Genomic DNA, 16,077 nt, shown 5'->3' with positions numbered 1-16,077 from the left:
TTTTATTTTTTCAAGAAAAAATTCTGATATTTCAAAGAAATATTTTAATATTCTAAGAAAATATTTTAATCTTTCAAAGAAATATTCTTATATCCCAATGAATATTTTAAAGCTCACAAATATTTCAACATTCCAAAGAAATATTTTAATATTCCAAGAACAAATTCAAATATTTCGAAGAAAATATTATAATATTCCAAAAGAATATTTTAATGTTCCCAAAAAAGATTCTAATATTTCAAGGAAATTTTTAATAGTCGTAGGAAATATTCTGATATTCCAAAAGAATTATTTCAGTGCTGCAAAAAATATTTTAATACTTCAAAGAAATAATTCAATATTCCATGAAAGTATTTTGATATTCCATAGGAATATTCTAAGAATGGAACATTGGAATATTTTAAACCCGAACGGACTTTTCTAAAGATGTTCATTCGTAAACACCAATTGAAAAATTAATATTGGTTTTATTTTCTGAAAATTACAATATTCTCATTTATTTATTAAAAAAAAAAATTAGCTTTCATTTTTTTACTGCAGCTTTTTTTGAAATATACCTTAAAATAGTAATTGCTAGAGAGAGAAAAAAAACCCAAAAACGTCATTTTCACCATAGGTTTGAAAAACTAGACATTACACCAAAGAGCGCGCAGAGGATCAGGCCTGTCTTGGAAAAATTTATAAATGAGTCTAAAAAGAGGTGAGTTACTTAAAACAGCAATTTGCTATTATCAGCAATTTTCCCATAAATTTTTTTCCAAAAATCAACCTTTATTTAAATTCAAATAGTAATTTACCAAAACTAATTATTTTGAGTCAACAAAATTTGTGAATCATAAAATTTTGTATGGTCATGAATGAATCTTATTAATACATAAATTACTTTCTTAAATAAAACTAAGAAAAATTATTTAAATTTTTTAATCCTTGATAGGTTTTTCAAAAATTCTTATAAAAATCAGTTGAAATTCAACACGGAGAAAAAATAATTGTTAAATGTTCTAACAACTTTTTTTTCTGTTATTACCAAATTTGTTGTTTCTTAAACATTGTAAGAACAATAAATTTGTTAGTTCTATATGATAACAATTCGATTTTCAAAATAATTTTATTTCTCACTATCTCCCTGTGCAGTTTTCAAATTTAAATTCAAAAAATGGGAAAAAAATTTGTTTTCTGTATTTTTTCGAAAAATAACATTTAAAGAATGAGAACAGACAAAAAATCAAAACCAAAGTAACAAGTAACAATATCTATAAAAGCGAAATAATAGTGCGAATGCATGCGTACTAATTGGTAAATTGCTAATTGAATTCACCTGATTAATTGCAAAACCATGTGTAATAAATACACGGAATGTTAATTAGAGTGACGATGGAGAGTAAGAAAGAGAGAGAGAGAGAGAAAAAAATAAAATAAAAAAAGAGATTGTGGGCAAAATTGCCGCGTAAAGATCGTGACCACGTATATCGTCTTGTGATCTTTGCACTACAATTCGATGCCTTCACGTAGTGTGGGGTCTTAAAATAAAATCCTACATACTTGAGGAAGAAATTCTTGAATCCTTCTTTCATGCTTATTAACACCGTGGTCTCGAACCGATACCGGTTTGATTAGCGACTACCACACGCTAACAAAACCAAAAACAAAAAATAAAAGAAAAACTAAAATAAATCACCTCTTAAAGAACTTTTTAGTTACTGAAAGATCTATCTTGAATTACTGGGTCATTAGGTCATTGTAAGATTGACAGTAACAATGTCTTGACAATTTAGAAACTTTTTTTACCAATCTCTATAGATTTTTAATTTTTTTGTATTTTTTCGAACCTGTGTACAATTTTTTTTCGAATTTGTGTACAATTTTTGTTTTTTGCATTTTTTTTTTTTGGGTACACAATTTCGAATACACAAACAGAATGTTTTTTTTACCAAAAATATAAATCACTTCTTTTAATTTCCCATAAATGAAAACTTTTACATCAGTCTAGATTCACTATTTAAGTACAAAATTAATTATTACTGTTCATATTTTCAAAAATTTTAATAAAATTTCACGAAAGAATTTAATTATTTTCTAAAATTTTAATAAATCCTTTTAAACAATTCAATTGTTTTTTCATAGTAAAATCTTTACAAAAATTTAATAATTTTCAAAACAATTTTAATTAAATTCCTCGGAATAATTCAATTTAAAAAAAAAAATTTAACACATTTCGAAAAAATTCAATTATTTTTATAAACAGTAAAATTCTTCGCAAGAATACAATTATTTTTTTAAATAGTAAAATCTTTACAAAAATTCAATAATTTTCAAAACAATTTTAATTGAATTCCTCGGATGAATACAATAAATATTTTGAAATATTTCCATAAATTTCAATTATTTCCTAAAATTTTTAATAAATTCTTCGAAACAATTCAACTATTTTTATAAATAGGTACTAAAATTCTTTGCAGAAATTAAATTATTTTTAATCTAATTTAAATAAAATTACACGAAAGAATTTAATTATTTTCAAAACAATTTTAATAGAATTTATCGAAAGAATTAGAATTTTCAAATACTAACATAAAATTCATTTATTTTCTAAAATTTTAATGAATTCTTCGCAAAAATTCAATTATTTTTATAAATACTAAAATTATTCGCAGGAATTCAAATAATTTTATAATTAGTAAAATTCTTTGCAGTAATTCAATTATTTGCAAAACAATTTTAATTGAATTCCTCGGGTGAATTCAAATATTTTTAAATCTTTCCATAAATTTCAATTATTTCTTAAAATTTTAATAAATTCTTCGAAACAATTCAACTGTTTTTATAAATACTAAAATTATTTGCAGGAATTAAATTATTTTTAATCTAATTTAAATAAAATTACACGAATGAATTTTATTATTTTAAAAGAATTTAATTTAATTTCAACAAGAATTTAAAATTCTCTAAAAATAATTCAATTATTTTCAAAACAACTTTAATTGAATTTCTCGAAAAAATTTCATTAATTTCAAATATTTGTATAAAATTCTTTATAAAAATTTAATTATTTCTTAAAATTTTAATAAATTCTTCGAAACATTTCAATTATTTTTATAAATAGTAAAATCCTTCTAAACAATTCAATTATTTTTTTAATTTGTAAAATCTTCACAAAAATTCAATGATTTTTAAAGCAATTTTAATTGAATTCTTTGGAAGAATTCAATTTTTTTTAAATTGTAAAACATTTTGCAAAAATTCAATTTTTATCTAAAATTTTAATGAATTTCTCGAAAAAATTCCATTACATACATTAATTTTAAAAATTGAAAATGTTTGAAAAGAAGAATTATAAAAAAGTTAATAAACAAAAAAGCAAACAACAACTAACTTTATTATACTTTATAACTATTTTATTATTATTAATTAATAATTAATTAATTAGAGAGTGGAATTAATCTTTATCGTGAATCCATAAATTTGCAAATGGAAATCATGAAACGTTTCCATTTTCGAATCAGTGGAAACAAGAGCATCAGTAGGGTCAATAGTATAGGTATATAGTGAAGAGGAAATCTTGGATTATACTTTAAGACCGTGGAATCAAGTGCGACCTACCTGTTAAAGCACGTGGGTCGTACAATTGCTTGAATCGCGACGCGCGCAAGACACATTCAAACAGAAAATTGTGTATTTATACATAAACAGATGAATATATATACACACACACACACATACAAATACCTATTTGCTTACCTATACTTGGTGAGGTGGCGCGCGGCGGAAAAATGAAAGCGGCTGGTTTATGCGGTGCACGTGCACGATTTATCTGCCGAGTAATTAAACTGTGGACTAATTAAAATCAGGTTTCTGATGTACCCTCTTTACTCTCCACTTCACCTTCTCTAGCACCATTTTCAGTACTACCTTTTACCCCCCCCCCTTACCCCACTCACACTTTCCTTCTCTCCTCACCCCTTCGCCATCATCCCCCATTCCTCTAAAACTTCACCGCTTCTCCACTCTCTTATTCACTTTTCCCTTATCCTCTTCTCCATTGCCATCTTTATCCCTCCAAAAGTGTCCTGTCGTCTCAATCTTCATCTTCACATTATCTCTCCTCTTCACCCGATAAAGTGATCCTCGTTTCGCGAAAATTCATAACAAATACTAATAATGATAATACTAGACTAAAAAAAACATTTCTTTGAATCAAATAAACAAATAAATAAAAATAATAAATAAATCAAATAAATTGTCTACCTTGCAATATTATTCTCATAAATAATAATATTTTTTACAGCAATTCAATTATTTTTAAATAAAATTTTAATAAAATTTACCAAAAGAATACAATTATTTTTAAAAAAACATTAATTAAATTCAATTATTTTCAAGAATTTTAATATAAATTCAAATATTTTTTTGACAAAATTTTGATTTGAAAATAGATTTTTGATTTTTTAATTGATATTTGATTTTTGACAAAATTTTTAAAAAATTTTCTTAAAAAAATCTTAATTATTTTCAAACATTCAGATAAAATTCTTCGAAACAATTCAATTATTTTGATGAATTCAATTATTTTCAAAGTTTTCAATTAAAATTAGTAAAAAAAAATTACATTATTTTTACGAATTTTAATGAAATTATTTTTAAAAACATGTAATTATTTACAAAAACTCTAATAAAATTGTTTAAAATAATTAAATTTTTTATGAATAATTTTAATATTATTTAATTGGAAAATTATTAATTACAATTAATGATAAACACGAAAAATTTAAAAGAAAAACTTCACAATATTCAATTACTTTCAAAATTTTTAATAAAAATTATGAAAAAATAAACTCCATTATTCTCAAGAAAATTGAAATAAATTCTTCAAAACAATTCAATTATTTTAAAGAATTTTAATAAAAATCTTGCCAAGAATTAAATTATTTTCAATACAATTTTAATTATATTTTTTCGAAAGAATTCAATAATTGAAAAAAATGTTAATAAAATTCATTGTAGACAAAACTTATTCGTAAATAATTAGCTAAATTAGTAGGAGATGTTAATTACTAAAGAAAAAAGTAACTGTAGGAAAAATAAATTACTAGTAAGAAAAACTTTTACTAACGGTAAAAAAAACTATAATAACTAATTATTAGTAGGAGAAATTAATTACTGCAAAAGAAACTAATTACTAGCAGAACAACATTTTACTATTCTTAAAAAATCTAAACAATATCCAATTATTAGTAGAAAATAAGTAATTAATTGTTAGTAAAGGAAATTTTATTGTTAATAAAAAAAATGTATAATAACTAATAAACAGTAAAAAATAACTAATTATTAGTAAATAAATAATCATTTATTGGTAGTGAAAGCTAATTACTAATACAAAAAACTAATTATTAGTATAAAAAAAATAATTATTAGTAAAAAATTAACTAATTAGCAGTAGGGAAATTGAAGTAATTATTAAAAAACTAATTACTAGCAGGAAAAATTTTACTATTAGTAAACAAAACTGTACAATAACTAATTATTAGTAAAAAACAAGTAATTAAGTAGTAGTAGGAAAAATTGATTTGTTAGTCAAAAAACTATATAACTAATAATTAGTAGAAAAAAATTAATTAAAAAAAATTATTAGTAAGTAAATAACTATTTATTGGTAGTAAAAGCTAATTAATATTAGGCAAAAATAATTCCTAGTAGAAAAAACTAATTATTAGTAAAAAAAACTTATAATTCGTAAATAATTAACTAATTATTAGTAAAGAAAACTAATTATTAGTAGGGAAAACGAATTACTAGTAGGAAAAACTAATTATAAGTAAATAGATAACTAATTATTAGAAAAAAAAATAAGTACAACAGAAAAAACTGATTATTAGTAGGGAAAAATAATTATTTGTAAATAACTAATTAATTATTAATAGGGAAAATGAATTACTAGTAGAAAAATATAATTATTAGCAAACGCATAACTAATTATTAGTAAGAAAAACTAATTAGTACAGAAAAAACTACTCATTAGTTTGGAAACTAATATAACACAATATTTTGTTTTTTTTATTTTGCCTAAAACTTTAAAAAGTTCCAAAAAGATTAAAAAACCAAAAATTGTGTATGATAAGAAAAAAAATTGAAAAAAAAAATTAAAAGCCGGATTTTTTTCTGTAATGAGAAGAACCACCTTTATTTACAGGCAATCGGTACTTTGCTATACTACTGGTTTCTCGCTTCTCTCCATTAGCATATTGTTTTCGCGAATTCGACGAAATATCACCGCGCGATGCTAATTTTGTTTCGTGCTATTTCCCCCTCTCCTCTCCTCCCTGTATAGTCGTTACCCTTCGCCAAAACCCTCCCGCACGTCCTCGAATGTCGCTCGACAGTTGGTCATTCAGAGTTAAATTAAAAACATAAATTTTAACCGGCAAACGACGATCTCCACCTCCCGAAAAAAAAACGAACGAAAAAATAAAACACTACACCAACAATGCATTATATATTTACCGTTTTGCCAAAAACAACAGACTCTCGACACTTTGCAGGATTAAAGATTATATGTTCCTCCCCTTTCGATAGGAGGAAAAAAAACATATTCTTCATAAAAATTTCGAAAATGTTTTTTTTTTTTGGTTTATTTATTTTCAACGAGAAAAAACATATTTTTTATCAAATGTTTAAAAATTTATTTTTTATTTAAATTAATAATTAACAATTAATTAATAGTTTTAATTAAAATTTTTATAAAGAATTTGAAAGAAGTAGAGAGTTTGAAAAAAATTAAATCCGAATAGAATTTACGTGAGGAAAAAATTCTTCGGAAGTTAAATATTTCTTCCAGTCGACTAATTCTTTAAGTGATCCAAGAAACCAAAAAGTTGAAATTGACAAAAATTTTGAATTCAAATTTGAAAAAATATTAATTTGTTAATTTAATCTCTTCCCTTACTAATTTCTTATTAGTAATTCCTTCACCTTATTAATAATTAATAATTACTAATAATCGAAAAAAGTTTCTAAATACGTAACTGTTAACCTTGTTCTTTAAGAGGTGAAAAATATTTCTTCAGAAAAGTAATGGGCTCAGTAAAAATATTTAATTTTATAATTTACTTAGAAAAATTATTAAAATTACCAAATGTAAGAATTGATAAAAACTACTAAATATTAGAGCTAATAAAATTTAAATTAAAGAATTAGTGAAAACTACCAAATATAAATAGGAATTAATTAAAATTTAGGAATAATTAATTAATTCATTCTCAAAAATTTCGAATTTATTAATAATTTGATTGATTGATTGAAAAAAAAATTTAAATCTCGCTTCAAAATTTATTTATTCAATTTAAAAATGAAGTACAGAATTTGGAATGAGATTTGTTCCCTTGATTATAGGAGCAAAAGCGGTACCAATCACCTCATGGATTTCATTGGAGTTGAGCCGAGCAAAAAAAGAAAACGACGCACTTCCTTTACACCCCAAGCTCTAGAATTGTTAAACGCTCATTTTGGCAGAAATACTCATCCAAATGGTAAGAATTACATTTTAGAAAAATAAATGTAGAAAATATTTTGAAAAACCCCCAAAAAAATAACACAAAGAAATATTATTGAAAACTTGTAATAGTATTATAATTATAATTCAATAAAATTAACAATAACATTAGTAAAAATAATGAAAATAGTAAAAAATATAACATAATAGTAATAATAATAATAATAATAATAATAATAATAATAATAATAATAATAATAATAATTGTAATTACAATTACAATAATTATTACAAAATTTTTACCTGGAAGTCGATTAAGTAATTTCATTTTTGCTTTGACTTTCATTTTCACTTTCATTTTAATTCTGACAGATTTGCATTTTCACTTTCATTTTAGTTTTGATAGATTTTTATTTTTACTTTTATTTTTACTATCATATTAAAAGATTCTTATTTTCATTTTCATTTACGCTTTAATAGATTTTTATTTTCACTTTGAAAGATTTTGCTGTTCCAGGTGAAGATTTTTGTCGTGTAATAATTATTTATTAATTACAATAATAAATTATAATAATAAATGTATTTTGATTGAAAGTTTTTCTTTGTTTAAATAAAAAATTCAATTACAAAGTTTAAATTTGTCTTATAACATATAATTTTAACTTTTCTCAAAAGCTCATGAATTATAAAGCTAATCGAATGGTAAAATTAATTATAGATAAATTTCAAAAATAAATAAATAAGTAAATAAATTAAATGATAAGTTCGAAAATAAATAATATAATAAATAATAAATTCTCATTATGAATAAGTAGATATAAATAAATAATAAACATAATAGAAATAATTTATAATAGTTTATTTTCGTCAACTGCACGAGAAATGGATAACAATAATTAATGAACAGGGAATAAAATAAATAATTTATTATTGCAAATTTTTCAAAAAAAAATCTTGTCTCCAATGATAAAATACAAACTTTTTCTTTCCCACAGTTAAATTTTCCTACTATTACACTGGAGACAAATTTATTTAATTCAAATAAACGATTTTTTTTCTGTTATTAAGAAAGGATTAAACACATTAAACAAATTTATTTGACTCAAATAAACGATTACTTGTCTATTATCAAAATAATTTTTTATTGTATCAAATAATTTTAATTTCAGTCAATTCAATTATATTTGCTTCAAATTCTGAAATTATTGGTTCAAATATGATTTATTTGAATGTAATAAAAATTATTTGAATCAAGTAAATATTTATTTCATAATAGACAATTAATCGATTATTTTAATCAAATAAATTTTTATTTTCAGTGCAAAATTAGAAACAAATTTATTTGATTAAAATAAACGATTACTTGTCTATTATCAAAATTATTTTTTATTGTATCAAATAATTTTAATTTCAGTCAATTCAATTGTATTTGCTTTAAATTCTGAAATTCAATGGTTCAAATATGATTTATTTGAATGAAATAAAAATTATTTGAATCAAGTAAATACTTATTTTGATAATAAACAAGTAATCGATTATTTTAATCAAATAAATTTTTATTTTCAATGTAACATTAGGAAAATTGAACTGTGTCAAAGAAACAAATGTGTATTTATTATATTGAGGAATAAATTAATTATATAGTTAAAATTGGCGTTTATAGATATGATACACATAAGTAGTTATGATACACGTAGATAGATTTAATATATACATATAAATATAGAGAATTACACAAAACAGCATTATTAATATATACAAAATGAATTTAAATCGAGTCTAAATAATCTACTTATCATGGGCTGACATTGACTAATTTATTTATCGCATAAATAATCTTGATTGAGTAATCAATAAATTTGGTTGCTGCAGTCAGCCCTGTAAGTTTGAAGTTAAACAATTACATTCTGTTGGCAGTATCCTATCGCCTGATGCAAATTCACACATATTTAATTATGACCTCTATTATAATATTAATTAAAATTTAATAACTTGCAAACCGCGCGATTCCGACGACGAAAGCTCATTAAAATAGCATATATACTCCTCTCATTCTACCGTCAATGAACTGCCGACTGACTTAATTAAACTTTGTTCCCAGGAAACGAGATCACGACGCTCGCGCATCAGCTGGGCTACGAAAGGGAAGTAATAAGGATTTGGTTCTGCAATAAGAGGCAAGCTCTAAAGAATACTGTACGAATGATGTCAAAGGGCGTTGTATAAATGTAAATCGATTTATATCTTCCATAATATTACAAAAATATAGCGCCAATAAGCTCCATTTTTTTTATTTTGGTGACGACGACTTATCGACTTTCGTCTCAGCGACAGTGTCGAGGGGTAAGTTCCATTTTATTCGAAACTTTTTTTTTAACCCCTTAACAGTCCATGGCCCATATATGGCCACGAAAAGTCGTGCCACCTTTGCGTCTGTGGCCATATATGGCCATCTCAAAAAAAAAATACTAAACATGATTTGATTTTAGTAGCGAAGTACATACTACTGTTTTTGGGGTCGCTGAATCCGAATCTGAAGTCAGATTTAAAAAATTCAAAATGGCGGACCCAAAATGTTGACTTCGAAAAATAAAAAAATTTCAAATTCGCTTTAAACTCGTTACTTGGGGGGTTTTCGGGGTCTCTGATTACAAATATGATGTCAGATTTTTAAAATTCAAAATGGCGGATCCAATATGGCGGATAATTTCAAGATTGATGCGATTCGATTAAAATTCGTTTCTCGGGGGTTTTTGGGGTCGCTGAATTTGAATTTGATGTTCGTTTTACAAAATTCAAAATGTTGGATCCAATATGGCGGATAATTTCAAAATTTATGCGTTTTGATCGAAATTCCGTTCCCGGGGTTTTTTGGGGTCGCTGAATTCGAATTTGATGTTCGTTTTTCTAAATGCTAAATTTTGGATTCAATATGTCGATCAAATTTTTTGAATGTTGACAAATTTGTCTAAAATGTTTACTCAGGGGTTTTTGAGGTAACTTCATATTTTTTTCGCATCAATCTTGAAATCATCCGCCATATTGGATCCGCCATTTTGAATTTTGAAAATCTGACATCATATTTGTAATTAGAGACCCCGAAAACCCCCGAGTAACGAGTTTTAAGGGAATCTGAAAAAAAATTTTTTTTTGAAGTCGACATTTTGGGTCCGCCATTTTGAATTTTTTAAATCTGACTTCAGATTTGGATTCAGCGACCTCGAAAACCCCCGAGAAATGAATTTCCCTTAAAACGCTTTAATTTTAAAATTATCCACCATATTTGGTCGCCATATTGGATCCGCCATTTTGAATTTTCAAAAATTAACCTCAAATTCGAATTCAGCGACCCCAAAAACCTTATATATGATTAAATCATATTTTTTTGTAAACTTTTTTTTCGGACCGTTTTTGGACCACAAGCGATTTTCAACTAGACTGCGAAGGGGTTAATGGGAAAAAAAGAAATGAAGCTTTTTATTAATTTTTTTATCGTTTTAAATACTATTTTGGTATTTTTTTTATTTCGGAAGTATTTCATTTCTTTTTAATTTCACTTTTTTATTTTTTTTATTACTATTCTTATTTCATTTCTTTTTAATTTCACTTTTTTTATTTTGCTATTCTTATTATTCTTAATTCTGTTCTTATTCTTATTCTTCTTCTACTTCTTCTTCTTATTTTATTGATTTGACTCTGAAAAATTAATAATTTTTTATTTACAAAAGAATTATTCATTTTTTAAATATTATTTTTATTATTTTACGTTTAATTATTTAAAAAAAAATAATCTTCTCACAATTTTGAAATTACTTTCTATTCTCTAAAAATTTTTAAATAGAAAAATTAAATGAAAGAAGAATTTTCAGGTGAAAAAAAATTCTACAAATTTGTAACTAAAAAATTAGTTGAAAAAAAGAATTTTGAGATAAGAATAAAATTTTGAAAAAACTTCGGGATTAAAAATAGTTAACAATTTTTGATTATTTTTAACTGTTTTCGTTTTCTTTTTATTATAAATATTGTTATGAAAATTCTTTTCCTGAAAGTCGATTATGTAATTAAATTCATTTTCACTTTTATTTTCATTTCCATTGTCATTTTCACTTCCACTTTCAGTTCCATTTTTATTTTTACTTTCATTTTCACTTTCACTTCAATTTTCATAAATTTTTATATTTATGTTCACTTTAACTTTAACAACTTTTTATTCTTATTTCCACTCTTATTAATACTATAATTTAGACAGATTTTTATTTTCTCTTTCATTTGAACTTTGAGTGATTTTTATTTTCACTTTGATAGATTTTATAAAAACTTATGAAATTGAAAATAAAAACCTATCAAAGTGAAAATGAAAGTGAAAATGAAATAAAAAAGGAAAAAAATTGTTAAAGTGAAAATAAAATTGCAAATAAAAACCTATCAAAGTGAAAACGAAAGTGAAAATGAAAAAGAAGAGAAAAAAAATTGTTAAAGTGAAAATAAAATTGAAAATAAAAACCTATCAAAGTGGAAATAAAAATCTATCAAAATGAATGTGAAAATAAAATTAAAAAAATTTGCTGAAGTAAAAATAAAATTAAAAATAAAAAACTATCAAAATGAAAATGAAAGTGAAAGAAAAAATCTATCAAATTAAAAGTGAAATGAAATTGCAAAAGAAAAATATTTGTTAAAGTGAAAATAAAATTAAAAAGAAAAAACTATCAAAGTGAAAATGAAAGTGAAAATAAAAATCCATCAAAATCAATGTGCAAATGAAAGTCAAAGCATAAATTAAATTACATAATCGTCCTTCTGGTGTAAAAAAAATCAGAAACTCGAATTTAAATTCCAAAGATTGTCCGATTTTGAAATTTAATAATTTTTTGATTCACAATTTTTTATTTTAATGAACAAAATTTTATTATTATTGTTAATTTTATTTTTCTTCTTTTTCTTCTTCTTTTTTACAACATGTTAATTTAAAAAAAAATTCTGATTGAAAATCAACGATTTTTATTAAATAGAATTTCAAAAGGAAACTTATAAAAAGTAATTTCAAATTTTCCTGAATTTTCAATTTTAATTTTTGGGTTTATTTTTCAAAAATTCTGTCAATTCCAGTTTTAAAAATAAAAAAAATTGTTTTTTTTAATTTCGTTCTTTTTCAATTAATATAATTATAGTAATAATTGTAATTATACCTATTAAAAAATTTTTTAAATATTATTATTGTCTAATAAATTATTTTTTTATCATAAATTTAGTAAGATATTTTTTTAATATTCTTTTTATAAAAAAAAATTTAAAAATCGACCACTCAATCGACACTGTCGACAAAAAATGAAAAAAAATAGAAAGTTTCATAAATTTTAGCCAAATTTGTCAAAAATGAAAAGTATAATATCAAAAAAAAAATACTCTTCATTTTCGACTCGACTTTTATTATTAGCTTTCAATGAAACTCGGAACGTTCCAACAATTTACAATTTATTAGTGAACGTAGCCATAACGACTGAAAGACGATGACGAATCGAAAGATTTCTAAAATCTCGACAGGGTAATTGAGAGGGAACAATCGATTCGTCTCGTGTAAGCATTGTGATCGCAAAACGTATACGCGTGTATTATCTGTAAATAGTTTTTAATAATTAAGAAAATTCGACGATATTGTGATGATCCCGCGACAACAAAAAAATTTAAAGCAGAAAACAAAAAAAAAACAGAAAAAAAATCGTCAACTCTGTAAATATGTTTCTAGATATTATAAATATAGCTTAAAAAAAAGATAAAACATGTAAATACCGATTCATAAAAAAATGAACAAATTACTTTTTTTCCCTTCTAACACAATTTGTGAATCTCGAGCTAAAGAGAAAAAAAAAACTTTTCGAAAAAAAGGAAGCAATAAAGTATACCATTTTTAAAATTAAATGCTGATGAAAAATTATTACTATTGATACCGTTGGCGTGAAAGTTATATTCTCTCTTTAGCGCAAGCAGAAATCGATTACAACTCGTGTACAAAGTTATTGGAGGGAAAAAAAAAGAAAAATTGAGATATTTCTCGAATTATTCTATTTAAGTTTCATGTGATCTTTTACTTACAATTAGCGGCAGTCAAAGTTGTTCTAAATTTCCATTTTTTCATACTTTTTTAATACTCAATCAAAGACTAATTTTTTTTTATCTAATAGTAAACGAGAATCGTTACTAAGCATTTTTTTTTATTACATATGTAATTTTTCTCGTAAAAAAAAGAAAAGCGCTTAAATTATAGTTTTTTTTAGTGAAATTTCTTAATTTTACTTCTACGCCTCTCGATAAATTTCAAAAAAATGTATTTTCTTCTTTTATTAAAAAGGAAAAAAAATATCTGGTCGAAATTAGGAACAGTCTAAATCTTGATTCGTGAAAGTTTGTGGGTGGATTGATTCATAGAAGGAACTAAAAGATAAAGAATTACGAGACACCTCGAAAGAGAAATCAATGGAGAAATCGAGTGAGGAGACATTACGTCCGATAGGCTTGATTGACGTTGATTATTTATTAAATTAATTAATTACTGCGAAATAATGTAATTTGGAAAATAATGTTTGAAAAATATTCGAAAAATATTTAAAAATAATATTTGCGAAATAATATTTGGTCTATTACTTTCATTTGAAAAAAAATGTTTCGACACTTGGAAAATTTTGCTCACAATCGCTCTCACGATAAAAATTACTGAGTACTTTTAGTAAATTTAATTATTTTACTAATAATTTAGGGTGTAATTATATGAAAAATAAATTTAATGGTAAATTTACCAATTTTCTTAATGGGAAATTTTTAATTATATAATCCAAGTGATAATCATTGTGCCTTCTCAAAATTACTATATATATATAACTCAATAAATCTCGATTCGTATTTTAAAAAAAAAATTTCGTCTACTTTTCGGTTATTTTGGAAAAATATAAAATTTTAAAAAATTTAAATTAGTTGATAAATTACGAGTGTGATTTGAGCAAAATTTTTAATGGAATAAAGAGTAAAAAAAACAAAATTGTGAATTTCGGAAAAAATTCTTTACTGATAATTAATGAAAATTTTTATATTTTTTAAATATTTAATAAGTTTTGAAAGTAAAAAAAAAGGGAAAATTTTTTCCAAAATCGAAATTTTTGGAAAATTGCAAGAAATTTGCTAATTAAAAAGTAATTAATTTCAAGAAAGGGTCAATCTCTTCGTTTTCTCCACAAACCTTGAAAAAAATGTGCACATTTTTTATACGACTTTATTTTTACAATGCTAATTAAATTATCTTATCATGATCATAATTGAGTCGCGAAAGTTAGGCCATGCAAATTTTGTTATCTGCATCTCTCGAGCGGATTGCAAATATTCTTTTCTTTGATAAGAATACAATAAAAAAAATACTACACATATTAAAAATATTCTCATTAATTTCATATTCACTGTTAATTATTTCAATTAATAAACAGAAGGAAAAAAAATCAATAATCAAAAAATTTTTTTTGCTTCGAAATTTTGCACTTTGAAATATAAAAATAAAAATATTTGACGATCCGCTAATTAACACGTGTGGTTTGCTGACTAAAAAAAATCATAGTTTTCAACCTGTAAATATATGAATAATGATAAATGATAGATAACGAGATAGGCGTATTTGCAATTGCTAAAGTAATAAAACTTATTATTAATCGAAGCTATAAAATAGCTAGATGCAAAGAAAATGTACATGGTTAAAAAATTTATTTGCAAAATGAAAAAAAAATTTGCAATAAAATTGGCAAAAAAATTGTAAAAAAAAGTTTGCAAAAGAAAATTGTTTAAAAAAATTTGCAAAAATCAGAGCGAATAGCAGAGTGAGAGAGAAAATATTTTAGCGAGTTTGTTCTTGAAAAAAAAATGTACTGTAATAATAAGCCCTTTTGAGAGGCAAAAATTTCAAATTCCAAATTTTCCTGTTGACATTTTGATAAAAGTGAACAAAGAGAAGCTAATTTACAAAAAAAATAATAAAAGTTTGTACAGAAATATTCTGGTTATTAAATTTTGTTATCGAAATTAGTATGAAGCGACACGAGCTTGATAAGAACAAAATAAAAAGTGATAGGAAAGAATGTTAAAAAAAATGCGAATGTGTACGAAAACTAGGAACAAAAAAGAAATTGAATTTAGCGAGAAATCATGTGTATTTTCTTCGTCAACTTTTCCATTTAACATTATGCAAAAAAAAAAAAAAAAATTCTTAATTACTAAGTATTTAAGAACATAAAACTGTAATCGTGTCATATTTGTAAGGAAGTCAAATCCACAAGGCAATGTTTTACAACAATTTCCAATAAAATAATATTTGAAAATTGGAAATTTTCTTTAAAAAAAAGAATTATAGTAAAAGAAAGTTTAAAAAGTTGTCGAATTAAATTTTTTTGCACAAACGAATTTAAAAAAATAAAAAACATAAAGAAAGAAGTAAATAAAAAAAAATAAATAAAAAAATGATGAAGAAATAAATTTAGAAATAAATGAAGAAAGAAATAAAGAAATAAATAAAGAAATAAATAAAGAAATAAATAAAGAAACAAGTAAAGAAATAA

At 23.5% G+C, this 16,077-nt stretch overlaps 1 protein-coding gene across 1 annotated transcript in view; it reads left to right on the top strand.

Annotated features, from left to right (window-relative positions):
• The window catches only part of LOC122499951 (POU domain, class 6, transcription factor 2), a 67,562-nt gene extending 57,593 nt beyond the window's left edge, over nucleotides 1-9,969 (top strand). Inside the window, exons 10-11 of the mRNA XM_043608556.1 lie at nucleotides 7,387-7,523; nucleotides 9,588-9,969. Coding sequence (XP_043464491.1) covers nucleotides 7,387-7,523; nucleotides 9,588-9,712 — 262 coding nt within the window. The 3' untranslated portion in view covers nucleotides 9,713-9,969. The remainder of the gene's footprint in view (nucleotides 1-7,386; nucleotides 7,524-9,587) is intronic.
• Nucleotides 9,970-16,077: the final 6,108 nt, after the last annotated feature.

Source organism: Leptopilina heterotoma, unplaced genomic scaffold (assembly GCF_015476425.1).
Source record: "Leptopilina heterotoma isolate Lh14 unplaced genomic scaffold, ASM1547642v1 Lhet_18, whole genome shotgun sequence".
Taxonomy (NCBI): Eukaryota; Metazoa; Arthropoda; class Insecta; order Hymenoptera; family Figitidae; genus Leptopilina; species Leptopilina heterotoma.
Note: the sequence above shows the minus strand (reverse complement) of the source record. Positions and strands in the feature narration are given on the sequence as shown.